Source organism: Zalophus californianus, chromosome 3 (genome assembly GCF_009762305.2).
Source record: "Zalophus californianus isolate mZalCal1 chromosome 3, mZalCal1.pri.v2, whole genome shotgun sequence".
Classification (NCBI taxonomy): domain Eukaryota; kingdom Metazoa; phylum Chordata; class Mammalia; order Carnivora; family Otariidae; genus Zalophus; species Zalophus californianus.
The window spans coordinates 161,598,374-161,618,986 of record NC_045597.1 but is presented as its reverse complement, the minus strand read 5'-3'; the positions used below and the strand labels follow the sequence as shown (position 1 = coordinate 161,618,986).

At 35.2% G+C, this 20,613-nt stretch overlaps 1 protein-coding gene across 1 annotated transcript in view; it reads left to right on the top strand.

The window, feature by feature from the left end:
• The window catches only part of ALS2 (alsin Rho guanine nucleotide exchange factor ALS2), a 63,321-nt gene that overhangs the window by 27,433 nt on the left and 15,275 nt on the right, over nt 1–20,613 (top strand). Inside the window, 12 exon segments of the mRNA XM_027589483.2 lie at nt 2,201–2,266; nt 7,534–7,696; nt 11,383–11,514; nt 11,918–12,046; nt 12,390–12,460; nt 12,869–12,935; nt 13,277–13,479; nt 13,598–13,663; nt 14,736–14,834; nt 15,616–15,780; nt 16,877–16,988; nt 17,201–17,278. Coding sequence (XP_027445284.2) covers nt 2,201–2,266; nt 7,534–7,696; nt 11,383–11,514; nt 11,918–12,046; nt 12,390–12,460; nt 12,869–12,935; nt 13,277–13,479; nt 13,598–13,663; nt 14,736–14,834; nt 15,616–15,780; nt 16,877–16,988; nt 17,201–17,278 — 1,351 coding nt within the window.

Below are 20,613 nucleotides of genomic sequence, written 5' to 3'. Positions count from 1 at the left end.
CTGTAGTCTAGCAGAATGATTGATAGTGTACTTAATTTACATGAAATATACTATAATAAATATGGTTCTTTAGAGGATAATTTTGCTTACTTAAGTAAATTATAATAAAATTAGAAGAAATGAATAACTAAACCAATTATTTTAAGACCAACTGCTAATGGTAAATATGGAGTTGTTACAATGTCTTTTTTATTGTTGTGTAAATGGAGGGTTTAAAGACCATACTATCTTCAAAATAAGGATATTTCCTTAATAAAATATAGCATAATTTATCCAAGATTCTTTTAATGTTTTTTTTTTTAAATATCCTAAGTGTATTTGAAAATTTAAATATTTCTCACTTTTTCTTAATTTATACTTTGACATAATTTGTTATTTTAATGGATATTAAAATAACATTAATGCTGTTTATCTGAAGTGACAGTTTTATTCTTTATTAACACCTCACCCATCTAGCAAATATTGACCGAGTACCCACTAAGTGCCAGGCACTGTGTAGAGCTCTAAGATCATACAGCCACAGCCGGGAACCAGTGAAAGGGGGTTCATGTTCTATTGGTGTTTTGTTTAGGTTATGTTTAATATAAGTGAGATAGTGTTTATTATTGAAAATTATACAAATAAAGTAGTCAAAAAGATACTTAAAGTTGCCCATAATTCTACCACCAGAAATAACCATTGCTAATAGTCTTAGTGTACTTCCTTTCAGATTTATGCATGTATATGCAGATAGATGCATGTGATTTTAATTGTAAGCAGTATTAAATATATTTGAAGCTATTGTCTGAGAGGAAATACCCGAGTTGCAGTCTTTCATATTCTTTCAGACATGAAAAATAACATAATTTGATACCAGTTTACTTTTTTTTTTTTTTAGAGGTGGGGAGGGGCAGAGGAAGAGAGAGAATCTTAAGGAGAGCCCGATGTAAGGCTCAGTCTCATGCCCCTGAGATCATGACCTAAGCCAAAATCAAGAGTTGGATGCTTAACTGACTGAGCCACTCAGGCACCCCCAATTTACTTTTTTAAACTAGATTTTGTTTGTGTGAAGGTTTTAGCTTTTGCTGGTATAATTCCTTTTTGTCTTATTTATCTCACATTTTTTTTTTTTAACTTCTTGTTCTCTTATACTTCAGGACTTAGAGATGCTTTTATTTTGATACCTTTGATACCTATCTTTTAACATAATTTATTCATATAGGTGAGGCAAGTAAAAAAATCTTGATTTGTTTATGAATTTTAAAAGTTATTTTTAACTGTGGTAAAATAAACATAACATCTAATTTGTCATCAGGATCTTTTTTTTTTAAAGGTTTTTTATTTATTTGAGAGAGAGAGAGAGAACGCATGAGTGGGTTTGGGTAGAGGGAGAGGGAGAAGCAGACTCCCCTCTGAGCAGGGAGCCAGATGTGGGGCTTGATCCCAGGACCCTGCGATCGTGACCTGAGCCGAAGGCCGACGCTTAACTGACTGAACCACGCAGGCGCCCCCCCATCAGGAGCATTTTAAGTGTATAGTACCTTGGGCTATTTTGAATAGGAATTTGCCTTCTCTTGAAGTGAGTTGATTCCATTTTGCCATTCTGGAAGTATGGTAGAAATGTACATGAGTCAAAGCAGTATATCAAGACATTCTTTAGCAATAGATTAAAACTTAACTGACATTTTCTAACAGTTTCACTTGAGCTCTTTTAACATATTTTCTTCCCTTAGCTATTGTTTATTTCTGACGATTTAATTTTTATTAAAAATCCAACTATTTTAATTGTATTTTCTCAAGTTTGTTAAGTTAGAAAAGTAAAGGGGCGCCTGGGTGGTTCAGTCATTTAAGCGTCTGCTTTCAGCTCAGGTCATGATCCCAGGGCCCTGGGATCGAGCCTTGCATCAGGCTCCCTGCTCCATGGAAAAAAGTTACCGAAGTAATATTATGAAGTAAATTCTAGCATCTTCTGCATAATTTTAGTTGTATTTTAAATTTGCAATTATCTTTACTAAAATGGCTCTTTCCCCTCCTGATTATCGTGATTACCACATAATCTGCCCTTCTTTTCAGTCAAGTCAGTTCATGAATGTTGACATCACAAAAGTTCTAAACTTATTGGTGAGACCAAGAAGTATCTGCTCCAGATGCCTGTTATGTAGATTTGTTCTTCAGAATTTTCATTAATGCTAATGTACATGTGTTTTCTTTTTTGGTCAAGGTATTGCACATCTATTACAAATTTCCTGGTTATGGGAGGATTCCAGCTTCTTGCTAAGCCTGCCATGTAAGCAAATACATATCTTCCAATTATCATTCTAACAACCAAAGATCATGTTTTATAGTGTTCTTTGTTTTTGAGTGCCCAGGAAAAGCTTTGGCTTAATCATTTTACCAAATGTAGACTACCAAAATGTAGATTTTTGCTAACTCTTAAAAAAAACAGGTATTATTAGCCCCTGATTATCATTGGGAGTGGTATGGTATTGAAAAAACCACAAGATCTGGGTCCTTCTTTATTATCTCTGAGATGTTGGACAACTCTCTACAAAATTGAGCCTAATTTTTTTCATCTGAAAAATAGAAATGTTTTTTCCCTGGTTGTGAGGAACAAATAAAGTATGTGATGGTATAGAGAAAAACACAAAGTGTTGCACAAGCATAAAGATTTTGCATTTAGCTTCTGGATAATATAAAAGCCTCTTACATGAGGCTAATCATTCTGAACTATGTAGACTCTCAACAAGTGTTGACCTAGAGACAAAGGCAAGTTTAAAAAATTCAGTTATATTTTAATAGTGAACATATAAAATATATACTCACAACCCAGATTTAATAGATGTTAATGTTTTGCCATGTTTGCTTTTGATCTTATATCTTAATAGAGTAATAACATCCTTGTCTCGTTTCTGATCTTCAAGGGGAATAGTTTTAGTATTTCTTCCTTAAAGATGATTGCCTTAGGTTTTTGGTAAATATCATTTATAGGGTTAAAAGGCTCCCTTATTAAAAAAGGAGGGGGAGGGTTCCCTTCTATTCCTGAAAGTTGAAGAGCAGTTGATTTTTTTTAAATGGTAAACATCCTTGAGTTCTCGAGATAAATTCAGTGGTCTGCCTGTGTTAGTTTTTCAGTACATTGCTGGACTCAATTTGCTAATATTTAAGATTTTTGCATCTATATGAATGTGAGGTTTTCCTTCTCTTCTGAACTTGAAGTTTTGATAAGAAGATTGCACTAGCAATCATAAAGTGAGTGTGGGAACTTTGTATTTTCTGGAATAGTTTGCATGACATAGGGAATATCTGTACTTTGAGATTTTGTAGAATTCATCTAAAATTAGTATGGCTTTTGTGGGGGCATTTCTGTAGGGAGTTTTTAAACTACTGACTTCATTTCTTTAATGAATAGATCTGTTCAGGTCTTTATTTCTTCTTGTGGCTTTAATTATTTGTATTTTTCTGGGAAATTATTGTATCCAAGTTTTCAAATTTATTGGCATAATATTCCTACAATTGTCTTAAGATGTTTTCATCTCCATAATAACTGTGGTTATATTCCCTATTTTTCATTCCTCTTATGTATTTGAGTCTTTTATCTTTTTATCTTGGTCAGTTTTGTCAGCAGTTTACCCTTTTTAATTTTCTTTTCAAAGATTAAGCTTTAGTTACTACTTACTTTTCTTTGTTTTCTATTTTATTTCTGCCCTTTTTTAAAAAAGATTTTATTTATTAGAGAGAGAGAGCAAGCAAGAGTGGGTGGAGGAGAGAGGGACAAGCAGACTCCCTGCTGAGTTCAGAGCCTGACATGGGGCTCCATCCCACGATCCTGAGGTCATGACCTGAGCTGAAGGCAGATGCTTAACTGACTGAGCCACCCAGGTGCCCTGAATTTCTGCCTTTTATTTCCTTCTTTCTTTGTGTTCCCCTGTTAATGTCTCCAACTTCCTGAGTTTAGCATTTAGCTCATCAGTTTTCCAATCTTTGGATTTTTCTAATGTACTTATCCAAGGCTATAAATTTCCCTCCAAGTGTTGCTTTAGCTGTATCTTAAAACTTTTGATACCTTTTGTTTTTATAATCATTCAATTGTAAATATATTTCTAATTTCCATCATGAATTTTTCTTTGACTCCTGTTATGTCCTTCATTTCCAAAGTACAAGGGTTCAGCCTTCATTTTTTTAAAAAATATTTATTAGAAAGTGGGCATGAGCAGGAGGGAGGGGCAGAAGGAAAGGGAGGGGGAGAAGCAGATTCCCTGCTGAGCAGGGAGCCCAACGCGGGGCTCAATCCCAGGACTCTGAGATCATGACCTGAGCCAAAGACAGACGCTTAACCAACTGAGCCACTCAGGTGCCCCAGTCGCCTTCATTTTTTTAATGACAGGTTAAAGAGTGTTTCATTTTAACCTTCTGTAGTTAGTTTAAAATTTTTGATCTTGCTATTTTGTTTTATATTAATAATGACACTTTCTATTCTATTACTTTTAACCTGCCTGTATTGTATTGTAATATTTTTGTATATTTCTTGTAAACAGCAAATTGGTGGACTTACTGCTTTGTTGTTTTTTTGATCTGAGAGTTTCTGGCTTTTAACTGACAAGTTTATATTTATTGTAATTTCTGATTTTACATTTATTATACATCTATGTATTATATTGACTAAAAACTTATTTAACCCTTAGTGTTGGTGAAATGCTGAATCTTGGCCAAAAAATAGGAGAAAATGATTGCAGCCAAACCAGTAATTAAATGAAGAAAGAAAAAAAAAAAGAATGGTTATTTTCCCAAATAGTAATGCTTGAAGAAAAGCAACTTTGTTATAGGAGGATGCAAAAATAGGTGGAGATTTGTGACAATTTAAAAATGGGGAGGTTTCTGGGCTTCTTGAAGGACAAGGGTAGTTGGTGACCCTGATGCCTTATTTAGCTTTATTTTATTTTTTGTTAACCTTCCTCTAATTCCAGAGTTCACAGTACTCAGGAATTGACTTGACTCCTTATTAGAGCAGCTAAAGCAAATGACATAAGTGAAAGCCTCTTGCTAGAACTTAGGCAGGTGTTAAGCAATTAATAAACAATGGGTGACTTTAAGCTATGGAAGCAAATATTAAGTCTGGATTTGGGCAGCATTTCCCAAGCTGTGGTTCATGAACCCCGGGGTTTTACATATTTAAAAGGTAATAATAACATCTTTTTACAACTTCTATTTACACAGTATTTTAAATTATTTTGTAGTATTTATTTAAAAAGAGAACCTCTAGAGCATAGCTGGTGAGCCCACATGGCAGTTAGTAGGTCTTGGATGTTGATGCTCAAGCTCTCATCACTCAGCTGGTTTATCATTTAGCTACTCAACTCATGCTAGCCTGGTGGTTTGATCATCATGTAGGTTTTTTAAAAATTACTGTGCTAACATATACATACCATAATATTTATCATTTTAAACATTCCTAAGTGTATAATTCTGTGGCACCAAGAACATTTATGTTGTGTAAACCATAGCCACTATTTGTACACAAAACTTTTTAAAATCATCCCCAACAAAAACTCTTTCTGTACCCATTAAGCAATGATTTCTCCTTCCTTTCCCCACCCCTAGCACCTGGTAACCTCTATTCTACTTCCTGTCTTTATGAATTTGCCTATTCTAAGTACCTCACATAAGTGAAATCATATAATATTTGTCTTTCTGTGTCTGGTTTATTTCCCTAAGCATAATGTTTTCAAGGTCTGTCCATGTTGTGGCATATATCAAAATTGCATGGCTGAATGATATTCCACTACACACACACACACACACACACTATATTTGTTTATCCATCCATCTGTTGATGGACACTTGGGTTCTACCTTTAATGTATTAATTTTTTAAATTATTTTTTTAAAAGATTTTATTTATTTGACAGAGAGAGAAAGACAGCACACAAGCAGGACTGAGCAGGGGGCCCGATGCAGGGCTCAATCCCACGACCCTGAGATCATGACCTGAGCTGGAGGCAGATGCTTAACTGACTGAGCCACCCAAGTGCCTTAATGTATTAATTTTTGAGTAACAAGTACAAACCTAGCCATCTAAAGGGAGAGCAGTATTGCCACTATTAGATTAAAACTCCCAAGAGAAGATAAGCTGAACAGTCCTTGGTTCAGGTTTCCTGAGAACATACAAGGGCCTTTTTGGGAAAGTCCATAGGCAAGGACCTGAGTGAGTACTGAAAAGTAATAGGACTTAAAAGAGTTGGAACATTTCTGGTCTAGTACTGGGCATGCAGAAGAAATGTCATAGTGGGTATGTGTTCAACATGTGCTATTTCAATCTCTCAGGAGCAGCTTAAAGCAGAACACTTCTGTGGGGTTAAATGAGTGTTCTTAGCTGATCTCAGCAGCAGAACATGTAGGAGGAAGTAGGAACATCCACACAAGCCAAATATAAATAAAAATCTGGGTGACGTTCCCCAGGGCACTCTCAGGTCTCTTAATTGCATTATAAGACAATCCAATTTGTGCTATTGAACTTTTGGGTTCCTGGAAATTATTACATATTTTCCATTCCAAGATAATACTTCATAATTTCTGAGTTAAACATTTCTTTATTCTACAGTCCTCTGAGGGATTATAAAGTGATTCGTCCTTGCTTATAGTCTTGTGTGACATTGTCTAATTTGAAGCCTTGTAGGTAAGAATTGTAATATAATGCTTATAAAGCACTCAGGGTAGTACCTGATACATAATTATTGCTTATTAAGGGGCAGGTAATAATTATTATTCTGTCCCACCAACTCTTCTTTCACATCTTTTTTTTTCTTCTTTCACATCTTTTAAGTATTTTGGTCTGATCATAGTCTCAGGGGGTTATTGATCACCATTAAAATTTGCAATAAAATTTTAATGAACTTATATAAAACTGAATATAAAAACTGAATATAAAAACTAAATGTTGGCTTCAGTTTAAAATGCTTTTGAAGATCTCAGCATTGAAATCTTCACATAGAATTAGCTCAACTGTTTCCTGTTAATTGTAGTACTGGTACCTACAGCTTTTCATTACTCTCATAATTAATTTTTATTAGGTGAAGAAAAAAAAATTAGAAGTATTTTAATATTACATGCCAGTTGTGTTGGGGCAAAGAGCTTTCTTCTCCATTATTTCAGTTTTTAGTACAACTGATTAGAGCAATTAGTCTTGCCATTTATTGCTGTGACTTTTGGCTTGGAAATTAACAGGTAATGATGTCAGCTGGTCTCCAGTTATTCCCTGAAACTGTGATGCATGATTCATTTCCTAGAACTCAAGGCACAGTTTGTGATTAATCATCTCTATTATAGAGTTACTGTTGCTACCATATGCTGCTTTTTATATGTAAAAATCTATTTTCTAGGCAGGGAAATTCTTTTAATTTTATCTGTCTTATTTCATTGTATTTATATTCTACTTTCATAGCACCTAAAAACATGCATTCTGAAAAAAGTAGTATCTAGTGAAATATATCTACTCAATATCATACATTTTTCAATACCAAAAAGATTAATTAAATTTCTTTTTTTCCTCTATCTCTAGTGATTTCCTAAATAAAAACCAGGAGCTGTTACAAGATTTATCAGAAGTAAATGATGAAAACACCCAATTGATGGAAATACTGAATACTCTGTTTTTCTTGCCAATCAGACGACTTCATAATTATGCTAAAGTTTTGCTAAAGCTTGCTACCTGTTTTGAAGTGGTAAGCTCCCATAAATATCTCATTTGAACTCTTGGGAAGCCAAGGATCATAGTTGTTTGTTTGGATTATGCTACCCCAAGATCTCAAACTCCATTAATTTACTATTTATATGTATCTAATTAAACTTATTTTTCTTCAAGAACATGAAAGAAGAAAGTTTGACCATAGGTAAATCTAGTTCTCTTTGCCATTGATTTAGTTTCTTCTCGGGACCTTATCAAGATTAATTTTGTATTCATTTTATGAAACTGTGTCACAAGTTGAGACCCAGTTATGTTACATACTCAGTAGTTGTCAAAGTTTATTGAGTGCATACTAGTACAAGTTACACAGAGCTTTTTAAAATCCTGGCTTTCTGTGTAATGAGATACCTGTAAGGCAGTGGAATTACCACCTGGCCAGGACTCAGGATAGACTCATGCCAGGTATTTGGGTCACCTTAGCATATGCTATGAGAAATCACAGTGTTTCAGGATTTTCTCAGATGTTAAGTGATCCACTTTCTATATGAAATTAGTTGGGTGGAGTCCTAGAAAATTAGCACCATTGTAGGATATGCGTGTATGTTAAAGCTGGTCCTGAGACATTGACCTTTGCAATTGTACTAAAATATGTAGTTTCATTTTGTTCCCACTCTGAAGGGCTCCAGAGAAACCATAATGATTCTAGGGTCTCATATACTTTAGAATCTTTTTAAATCCTGGAACTTACCTCCTTATTTGGACAAATTGCAGTCTCCAGAGTGACCCACAAACTGTTGTGGGCTTTTTATATTTGATTCTACTGTGGTCTCATAGATCTTTTCTTTAGTCTGATTTCAATTTTAACTCAAACTGATGTAGTTTTAGCAATGAAGGTTTGAGCTACACAAGTAACCCACTGAGATGCAAATGTCATCTCAGTGTACCCTCAGTTAAACAGTGATCTTCCCTCCCAGACCAGCTTGGAACTATTCAGAGAGTCTGGTAGTACAGTTTCCAGTCTGAAGGGGCCTAATTCTGTGTGAAAAACCAGACTCTTTAGTTTGGCATTTAAGGCCCTTTATTATCTGATACCCTCTTTTGTTTCTAGCCTTATCTACCATTCTATGTCCTACATGCTAGTTCAGATCCCTGGACATACATGTTTTATATTTCCTTCATGAGACACTCTACCGCCATCCTCATTATGGGAAAATTTCAAGGCCTGGGTCAAAAGTCATTTTATCATGAAAATGAAGCCCTTTCTGGGTTACCCCTTTCTCTGTGCTTTGTTAGTACTGTCTTTGCCCATTATTCTCTTATGATCCCCAGTACTGGGGATCAAAATCATCTGTGCAAATTTTTCAAAACACATGGCCATATTCCAACACTGCAAATTGTTATTGAGTAAATCTCAGGTACAGCTTAGACATCATATATACATATAAATTTCTCTAGATAAAAATAATACCTAGTATTTATTAAATGCATTCCATGTGCCAAGTACTAAGCATGTTATATGTATTCATTTAATCCTCATGTCAACCCTGTGAAATAGGTATTACTATTATCCCTTTTCTACAGATGAAAGAACTGAGGCACATTGGTCAAGCTAGAATTTATATCCAAGGGTTCCAGAGTCCATTCTTTTAACCACTTTACTATATTGTCTCTTCTGATAGATAGCCTATTAACAAAACCATTGCATTATTCTGCTATGTTGTACGTTTTTCTATCTTTTTTGCTTTGTTTTTAAGCTCCGGGAAGACAAAGATTGTACCTTATTTTTTTTTATCCCGGACACCCAGAATATACTGTATGTAGTACATGCCATTAAATGTTTTTTAAATGAATGGAAAATGAATCTGAATCACTGTAAGAATTGTGGAATGTGAAGTAATTACTCATGAATGTGAGGGGTCATCCTTTTGTTTTACCTTCTGCTCGCTTTCTGCCTAGTGTGGCAATTATACCCTATCCCGTGGTTGGTTCTCCAAGCATGGCCCACAAACCCCGGGGGGTTCCAAAGACCCTTTCAGAGGGGTCACAAGATCAGACTGTTTTCAGGACAATACTGAGACATTTGCTTTTCCACCAGTGGTGCAAAATTAAAGCTGGACAGAACTGCTATCTCCTTAGCATGAATCAAGGCAGTGTCACCAAACTAGTCATTGTGTTCTTTGCTGCCATGCACTTGCAGTTAAAAAACAAAAGAAGTAAAAATATGCCGGTTTCACTTAGAAATACTCTTGATGACACAGCAAAAATCATTAATTTTATTTAACCTCAACAAGTGAGTTTATATCTTTTTTTTAAGATATAATTGTTACATTCTATTATTTTCAGGTATCCAACATAATGATTTGATAGATGTATATATTGTGAAATGACCATCCATGATAAATCTCCTTAATATCCATCACCACACAGAGAAGTATAGATCTTAATATTCTGTGTGATGAGATGGGAGTACGCAGAGGGGCTCTGCTGCATACCGAAGGATGGAGGTTTTTCCAGAAAAAGCACCAGATTACTATCTTTTGAGTTGAGAGCTGCTTTTTTTTTTTTCCTTAACTTGAAAAAACAATTGACAGATAACTATGTTTATTCAGATTTGGGTATTAGGCAGATGTTTTCTCAAAAATGAGTAAATGAACCTGTCACTTCAAGGAGAACAACTGACAGTATTTGTGGCCAGTGATAAAATCTGAACTCTGAAGCAAAAAGTACAATGTGGGTAACATGTATGTGTCACTGTTGAGTTTGGCAGTTTCCCAGTACTTGACAACTTTTTCTGATGAGATTGGTGATAATATAGAACTTTTGATGTTGTATAATAAAATGTATCAACATTTGGAAGGTCTGCATTATTCAGTGAACCAGTATTTTTTTCAGATGTCTAATCCACATGCTATAAAATCATGCATAGGTAAAGTATCTATTCAAAGTGTAAGAGATCAGTGGATTTAATGTAGTAGAGTACGAAAAGTTTGATTAATATAGTTTCAGATTCTACATTTCAGCTACTCTTTAAGAACCTACTACTTAGCAACTTTTGGTTTAGTTTCAAAGAATATCCACTATTATTTGGAATGGCTATTAAAATAATCCTCCCCTTCCAACTATATATCCTCATAAAGCAAGATATTCTGCATCTATTTCAACCAACAGATTAAGTGCAATAACAGAAATGAAAATCTAGCTATCATCTTGTCAGCCAGATAAGAGATTTGAAAAAATGTAGAACAATGCTACTTTTCTCAATAAGCATTTTGTTGTTGTTTTGGAAAATATAGTCATTTTTCATTTAAACTGTTACTGCATTTAAAGTGAGTTAATATGGATTAAAGGTTATTTTTATTTCTCTATTTTCTAATATGGTAAATATCAATAGATACAATCCATATAAGCAAAATAGAGGGATATCCCGAGACCAAAACATTTGAGAACTCTTGCCCTATGATGAGTTCTCTGCTTCTTTCCTCACTGATAACTGCCAGTATTTCTTTTTTTCCCCTGGAGTTATTCCTCTGTTTCATATGTACATGTGTATAGAATTTTTTGGAACCACTCTTCTTTCTGCTCAGCCCCCTTTAGTATACCGTGTCTGTTCTTTATTTGGATTTCTTTCCTAAATTTAATACTGTATATCTATACCATACTGAGGCTACAGATTCTGGACAATTGTTTTATATTCATTTTCTCCCCTTTATTATTGGCTTTCAGACATCTCCAGAGTACCAGAAACTACAGGATTCCAGTTCTTGTTATGAGTCTCTTGCTCTCCATCTCGGCAGGAAAAGGAAGGAAGCTGAATACACACTGGGCTTCTGGAAGACCTTTCCTGGGAAAATGACGGTAAACCATGCCAGTTGTCATTACCCCAGCAAACAGCGGGCATATCCATAACTGTCATAATTTTCTCCATTCCTCATTTGTTTATAATAATGTTTTAATGAGCCCTTTTCTAAGGGTGGTCAAACGACCACAGCAGTAGTTGCTCTAAACCTCAACACCTAGCCTCATTTCTAGAAATCCTCTCTGAACACATACCACCTTTTGTTTGTTCCTGTCTTTTTCTTAATTATTTCCTTTGAGTGCTTTTATTAAATTTTCAGATCCTAACTTCAGGTTTAACACCAAGCTAAGCCATGAGCAACACATTCTCCAACAAACTCTCCTGATTTGTGTCTTTTTCATTTTCTCTTTGCATGTTAACATAATTCTGATGGTTCAGTTATGTATCTGTTTTCAATTCCAGGATTCCTTGAGGAAGCCAGAGCGTCGGCTGCTCTGTGAGAGCAGTAACCGAGCCCTATCTCTGCAGCATGCTGGGAGGTTTTCTGTGAATTGGTTCATTCTCTTTAATGATGCCCTAGTCCATGCCCAGGTATGCCAGAGTTCTAACTTTTACTTAATTAAACCATCAGTTTGTATTAAAAATATTGTGATTTTGCTGGATTATTGAATAAAAGAATGTTTAGCTTGCATTTGTGGTTTGGACCAAATTTCAGCAAGCTCTTTTTAGTTTCCAGCTTGAAAATGAATATCAGCCATGTGAAGGGGTCCTTGTAGCGGAGATGTCAAGACCCACTGGGATTAGCTATGTTATGGGGACTAAGTGGCTGAGATGGTAGCACTCATGTGGACTTAACCATTTGAAAGGGGTTATATAGCGGACGCCCCAGGGCCCAGCCGAGCTTTCTCAGATGTGTTTCCATGTTTTCTTTCAGTTCTCTACACATCATGTTTTCCCTTTGGCCACGCTATGGGCAGAGCCACTTTCTGAAGAAGCTGGTGGTGTGTAAGTATGTCCCCTTTCCCGGACCCTCACCCTAACTCTCTCCCTCTGCTACTAGGTTGTTTCCTTAGACATGAAAAAAAGCTCAGGAGTCCTTCCCATTCTGTATAATGAAGCTTACCTTCCCAGCCTATAGATAGTAAAATGGCCTGTTGTGAAGATCATGGCTGATCATGATAAATGGTAGAGGGCTTCTCCATTGCTCACATCCCCGTTGTTCAACACAGAGCAAATTGACTCTGTGTCCTTTCTGTCTCCTACTGTGAGAGCCAAACCCAGGGCATGTCTGCATTTACATTTAATTGACTTCTACTCCTCTTGAAATAAACAAGTTGCTTTTCATATTTGAGGAGTGATATTATAATGACAGGTTGTCATACCTACTGGTATTTATCCTTGTGAATGTTTTAGGAATGGCTTAAAGATAACTACACCTGAGGAGCAGTTCACTCTCATTTCATCAACACCGCAGGAAAAGGTTAGTCCATTATGATATTTTCTTTTGGTCTTTTGGCCTGGCTACTTCTGTCTCTTATGCTAGGAAAGAAAAGATAAAAATTGTTCTTCCTTGGCTAATGATCCATAATTATGTCTGGTAAGTCTTCGTTAAACCAAGGCTATAGGGTTTGTTTGTTTGTTTGTTTTTAATGTGACTTGAAACATACAGCATTGAATTCCAAGTGCCAGTCAGCATTACTCAGTAAGAAAAACATTAGGAGACAGAAAAATTATTCATAGAAAGGAAAGCTATCAGGATTTAAAGCAGTGCTTGATGAGTTGTTGCCTTAAGCTTATTGACATTTACTTTTTTGTTCCTAGACTAAGTGGCTACGGGCTATAAGCCAAGCTGTGGATCAGGCTTTGAGGGGGACATCTGACCTTCCACCTTACGGAAGTGGCAGCAGTATTCAGAGGCAGGAACCACCCATTTCACGCAGTGCCAAGTACACTTTCTATAAGGATCCTCGCCTGAAGGATGCAACCTATGATGGACGCTGGCTTTCAGGGAAGCCTCACGGCAGGTGAAAATGTTTAAGATTTATGCATGGGGTGAAGATGATAGTCTGGTTCAATACTGAAAAAGTATCAGTTATCTGAAACATTCATTGATCTGAATTATTTTTTGCTTATGCATTTCAGGGGGGTTTTGAAGTGGCCAGATGGAAAGATGTATTCTGGCATGTTCAGGAATGGCTTGGAAGATGGGTAAGAAGATCATGTAAAACTAAGAGTAAATTCAGATTCAGCCACTGATGACATTATTATGTATTGAGAGTTATTTTCAAAACAAATAGATATTTGTTTTGTTTTTTAAGAAATGCATGCAGTGTACTAGGGCTTACAATGCAGGTGTGTGATCATAAGAGGGCTGGGAATATAGGATGCAGCCTTGATTTACCTGGGGTGAATCATTTACCTTGATAGCCTTGTGACCCCAAATGACACAGCCCTAATGTATGTTAAAATGGGACTGTTTTCTGTCCATTTCTCAGTGGTGAAGACTGAAAACCTGGGGTAATATTGATGGTGAACTGTTGAGATAGTAGTGCCCTTTTACACAAAGAACAGAGACAAATTTTCCTTTCAATAGTTTTACTTTTTTTTTTTCCTTTCAGTAATTTTAAGTCATCTTTAATTTCAGTGATGTGGTAAAGGAGAAATCTTCTAGATGCTATATTATCTAATGGTACTTAAGTGACAATATTTTTGTATAAGCTTGTCATGTTTTCTAACACTGTGAAAATATTTGCATGATAAACTTATGGCAGTGAAGTATTTTATATCATGTTAGAGAAGTAATTTATTTTACTGTATGAAAAAGATTATTATACAGATTGGATAGGTGATTTTTGTGTGTGTGATATAAATTTTTGTAATGTCTTTTAATCTCCTTTTAATGGAATTTTACGATGAAAGGAGTCTTTAGATAATCTCATTTGCCCCACCATATGTGGGTAAGGGAGCTGGGTACCTGCACTTATGCAAGGTGATGTGGCTAATTAGTAGCAGAGAGGCTTAGGACATAAGTTTTCTGTTTTTCACTGGAGTTGGAGTGAAACACGTAATCTCTGTCTAGTGGGATTGAGGCCCCAGTCCCCTAAAACTTGCCTGATAGCCTAGGTAATAGATACATTTTAAACCAAAACCCCATTGACCCCTTTCACCCCATAGGTAATTCTTTTTCCTGTTCTCGTTGTTAAAATGTTTATAAGTGCATCTATAGAAAAGGTGAATATGTCCTAAATGCATCTTCTAATGTTTTTATTCTCCTTGGTAGATATGGAGAATACAGAATCCCAAACAAAGCATTGAACAAAGAAGACCATTATGTGGGCCATTGGAAAGAAGGAAAAATGTGTGGTCAAGGAGTCTATAGGTAATAACATTGGACAGGTTGTTGGGCTGGTGTTGCTTTTTCAAAGAATCATGTAGACTTAAATGTGTAGCCAAAATTTCCAAGGAGTAAGTATATTTTATTCTTTTTATGACTGAAACTGTTTAAAAAGTCTTCTTTTAAAGGTAACTTCATATCACAAGATGAAAATATTAGGTTGTTATTTAGTTTTCAACAAAACTGTACAAACCTTTGAAACCATAACTTTCTCATAGAATCTGTTAAATGTCTTTCTTATAAATTTATATCTTATGTTTATCAAACAACTCTAATATGGACAAAACCTATCATTCTTTCAGAGATTACTCATTATTTCATTTTCCCATGTGATTAATACACATTTTCCCCCATGTTAACACAGAATACCATCCATGATGTCTTTAATTTCTACGCTTCATTCATTCAAATACAAAAAATTGAGATTGGTGAAAAATAATCATATAAATATTATAGCTACCAGTAGGACATGAGTATAATTTTGAATTTCCTAAACTTTGTAAAAATGAGCATCAGAGGGCGCCTGGGTGGCTGTCGGTTGGGCGGCTGCCTTCGTCTCAGGTCATGATCCCGGGGTCCTGGGGTCGAGCTCCACATTGGGCTCCCTGCTCCTTGGGAGACTGCTTCTCCCTCTCCCACTCCCCCTGCTTGTGTTCCTTCTCTGGCTGTGTCTCTCTGTCAAATAAATAAATGAAATCTTTTTAAAAAAAAATGAGCATTAGAATTCAATGTGTTTGTGATCTTCATCCATTCTTTGTAACTACAGTTATGCCTCTGGTGAAGTGTTTGAAGGCTGTTTTCAAGATAACATGCGTCATGGTCATGGTCTCCTGAGAAGTGGAAAATTGACTTCCTCTTCTCCCAGCATGTTCATTGGCCAATGGGTAATGGATAAGAAAGCAGGATATGGTGTCTTTGATGATATCACTAGGTACAGTATTCTGCTTCTAATCTCAGAGTTGAGTGTGAGAGGATAAGGTTCCTATACTTCTCCAGTAACAGCGATGCTTTTATGAAGGCTGAGCATCTTAATTGGACAGTATTGAGACTTTTTTTTAATAAGACACAGTTGTCAGGCATCATTTTATCCATTTGCTTATGAACCAAATAATAGGTTACTTCTTTACAAGATCAGAACCTTTCAGAGTTAACCTTGGTACCATTTTCCTTAAAGCTCCATGTGTACAAAGCTTTTAGTGTTAACTATTATAAAAAGTAAAACCTTTAAAACAATCTGTAGCTAATAGGAGTAGAAGGTCAGAGGGAACCAATGGAAATTCCCTTTTGGGCTCATAGGATGGCATCTAAACACCTTTCTGCTTAGGTCTTTCTTTAGGTCAGGGACTTGTTACCATGCCAGCAACCGGGAAATCAAGCTTAAATTCAATTAACTAAACCTTGGGGAGGATTGTATTTCTTTTGCCTCCATATTTGATTTAGCCTGATTTGCTTTTGGACTTAATATATACTTTTTTCCCCTTCATGTTATTTTTATAATGTGGGATTTTAAAATTTAGATGTTATTACTAAACTCCATGATTATTTAACAAGCAGTTTATACTTTTTTTTTTTTTAGTGGAGATTAGTAAGATTTCTCTGAGTTTGAGTTTGTGAAGAATGAGACTTTTTATATGATAAACCTCATTTCTTTTTTTAAAGTTAGTAAGTTTTGGAGTAGGAAAAATGCATAAATTTGAGTCTACATATTACATTTTGAATGAAATTATTTAGAGTTGCATTCTTGGCATTCCTTTTTTCAGTTATCAAGGACATACATGGAATATATGCAGATCTATGTCAGGTAGACTATATTTAAATTCCTGAGAGAACATTACTCTGAGTAAGATGTCTTTTGTTAGCACATTGTCCCATGTTTGAAGAGACACAGAGTTAACCACTTTAACCAGAAAAATGGAACAAATACTAACATAGGGGTGCTGCTTGGAATCTTCCATGTTATAATTGTTTTTTTCCATCTCATCCTTATCATCAGTTTTTCATTTCATTTCTTTTCTATTTCCATATAGGGGGGAAAAGTATATGGGAATGTGGCAAGATGACGTATGTCAAGGGAATGGTGTGGTAGTTACCCAGTTTGGATTATACTATGAAGGCAACTTTCACCTTAATAAAATGATGGTGAGTAGAATATTTTGCATATAATTACTATTGACTTTTTTAAACTCCCATGTCCTTAACTTTTAAATCATCATTTTATTAATGTTCTACCTTCTTAGTACTATCTTTCTTGGCTTTTAAGATTATGTAAGGCTTTGAGGGGTATGGCTCTATGAACTTGAAGTTACTTTGCCTTTTATCTGTTGTGATTTTTGTTTTGTTTCTTCACATAGGGAAATGGGGTTTTACTTTCTGAAGATGATACTATATATGAGGGAGAATTTTCAGATGACTGGACTCTTAGTGGAAAGGTGGGAAACTTTCTTCTTCCTCTAATACAATCTTCTAATTTTTTCTTGACCTTTAAAAAAAGCTACCTTACCATAAAATTCACCTGTTTTAAGAGTACATTTCAATGACTTTTAGTAAATACAGAGTTGTACAGCCATCACCACAATCCAATTTTAGATCCTTTCACATCATCCAAAAAGATTTCTATCACCATCTATTGCTCATTTGCAGTCACTCCCAGTTTCTGTCACCAGTCCCAGACAACCTCTAATGGACTTTATAACTCTGTAGATTTGCCTTTTCAGGTCCGTCCTTATAAATGGAATCAGATAATATGTGGGCTCTTCTCTGTGGCTTCCTACACTTAGAATAATGTTTTTGAGATTTTCCCATATTGTGGCCTGTATCATTCCTATTTTTGCTGAATAAAATTCTAAAACCACATTTTGTTTATCCCTTCACCAGTTGATGGGCATGGGGTTATTTCTCACTTCAGACTATTATGAATAATACTACTATAAACATTTGAATACAACTTCTTGTGTGAACATATGTTTCATTTTTCTTGGGGAAGAATTTAGGAACGCAATTGCTGGGTTGTATGGTAAATTGATATTTAACATATCAAGAAACTGCCAACTGTTTTGCCAGAGTGGCTGTATCATTTTACATTCTCATCATCAATGTATGAGGAATCTCATTTCTCTGCATCTTTGCCAGTATTTTTTATTTTCTGTTTTTTTTCCTTTTGCAGTTCTAATAGGTGTGAAATGATATTTCATGGTTTTAATTTACATTTTCCTAGTGACTAATGATGTAGAGCATATTTTCATGTTCTTATTAGTGATTCCTATATCTTCTTTGGTGAAACACCTCTTCAAATATTTTGACATTTTAAGAATTTGCTTGTTTTTATAGTCTTATTGAATTGTGAGGGTTCTTTATATAAATATTCTGGATGTAAGTCCTATATCAGATATAGGATTCACAAATACTTTCTTGCAGTCTATGGCTTCTCTTTTTATTTTCTTATTAGTGCCTTTTGAAGCACAAAACTTTTTAATGAAGTCCAGTATATCAGAAACATTTTTATGAATCAGGCTTTGGATGTCATATCTAAAAAACTTTTGCATAACTCAGGGTTATTAAGAGTTTCTTCTCAGGGTGCCTGAGTGGCTTAGTTGGGTAGGTGTCCAGCTCTTCGTTTTGGCTCAGGTCACAATCCTCAGGGTCATGGGATCAAGCCCTGTCTCTCCCTCTCCCTCCCTTCTGCCTCTCCCCATGCTTGCATGCAAAAAAAAAAAAGTTTTCTTCTAAAAGTTTTATAGTTCTAGCTTTATATTTAGGTCTATAACTTATTTTGAGGTACTTTTGTGTATGGTGTGGGTTAAATATCTAAATTGATCTTTTTTGCATGTGGGTATCCAGTTGCCTCCAACTTTTCCCATTGAATTTTCTTGACAACTTTTCTGAAATTAATTCACTATAAAATGTGGGGGGGGTGGACTCGAATTTTATTCCAGTGATCTACTTGTTTCTCATTGTGCCAGTACCACACTGTCTTGATTACTGTAGATTTCTAGTAAGTTAGGAAATCAGGAAGTACAAGTCTTCCAGCTTTGTTATTTTTAAAAATGTTTTGGCTATTCTGGATCTTTAACCTTTCCATATAAATTTTAGGACTGGTTTGTTAATATTTGCAATAAAGCCTACTGGGATTTTGATAGGGATTGTGTTGAATCTGTAGATCAATATCGGAAGAATTGCCATTTTTAATAATACTGAATCTTCCAGTCCATGAACATGGAACATCTCTCCATTTATTTAGATGTTCTTTAATTTCTGTCACCAATATTTTGTAGTTTTCAGTGTGTATCTCTTGCACTGGTTTGGTTAAATTTGTTCCTAAGTATTCTTTTTTAACGCTGTTGTAAAGAGATTTTATTTTATTTTATTTTTGGATTGTTCATTGCTATTATATAAAAATACAATTGATTTGTGTGTTTTGTTCTTGTATCCTGAAACCTTGCTGAACTGTTTATTCTACTAGGGGTTTGGTGTGAAGTGTGTGTGTATTTCTTAGGAGTTCTTTTATACAGGGTCATATTGCCTTCAAATAAAGACAGTTTTACTTTTTTCTTTGCAATACGGAGGGTTTTTTTTTTTTTTTTTTTTTTTTGTCTGATTACACTGGCTGTATTCTCCAGTAAAATGTTGAATTAGAAGTGGTAAGAGTGGATGTCCTTGCCTTGTTCCCTATTTTAGAGGAAAAGCATTAAATCTTTCACCATCAAGTATAATCTTAGCTAAAGGTATTTCATAGATTAACCGGATTGAGATAGTTCTCTTCCTAGTTTGTTGAGAGTTTTTGTCATGAATACATCTTGGATTTTGTCAAAGAGCTTTTTCTGTGTCTGTTGAGATGATCATATGGTGTTTGTCCTTTGTTAATATGGTGTATTATAGTCATTGCTTTTCTGGGATAAATCATAGTTGGTGTATAATACTTTTATATTTTGCTGGGTTTAATGCTAATATTTTGTTGAAGATTTTTATATCAATATTTATGAGAGATAATGGTCTATAATTTTTTCTCATGATGTCTTTGTCTGTCTTTGGTAAAACTGGCCCCATAGAATGAATTCAGAAAGGTTCCCTCCTCTTCTGTTTTCTGAAAGAGTTTGTGAAGTCTTGGTATTATTTCTCCTTCAAATGTTTTGGAGACTTCACCAGTGAAATCATCTGGGCCTGAGCATTATTTTGTGAGAATATTTTTAGATTTTAATTCAATTTCCTTCTATTCAGATTTTCCATTTCTTCTCGAGTCAGTTTGGTAATTTGGTTCTTTCTAGGATTTTTCTGTTGTATCAAAGTTAACAGTTTTGTTGGCATAAAGTTGTTCTCTTTAGTATTCCCTTGACCTTTTTAAATTTCTGTAAGATTGCTATAATACTCCATTTCATTCTTGATTTTGTAATTTGGTCTTTTTTTTTAATTAATCTAGTTGAATGGCAATTTTGTGTATCTTTTCAAAGAAGCAAATTTTGGTTTCACTGATTTTTCTTTTTTAAAATCTCATTGCTCTAATGTTTATTATCTTCTTCCTTCTTGTTTTGGATTTATTTATTTTTGTTGTTTTTTTTTAAAGATTTTATTTATTTATTTGAGAGAGAGAGGGAGAGGGAGAGAGCGCACAAGCCGGGGGTGGGGGGAGAGGCAGAGGGTGAGGGAGAAGCAGACTCCCTGCTGAGCAAGGAGCCCGGTGCAGGACTTGATTCCAGGACCCTGGGATCATGACCTGAGCTGAAGGCAGATGCTTAATGACTGAGCCACCGAGGCACCCAAGGTGAAATTT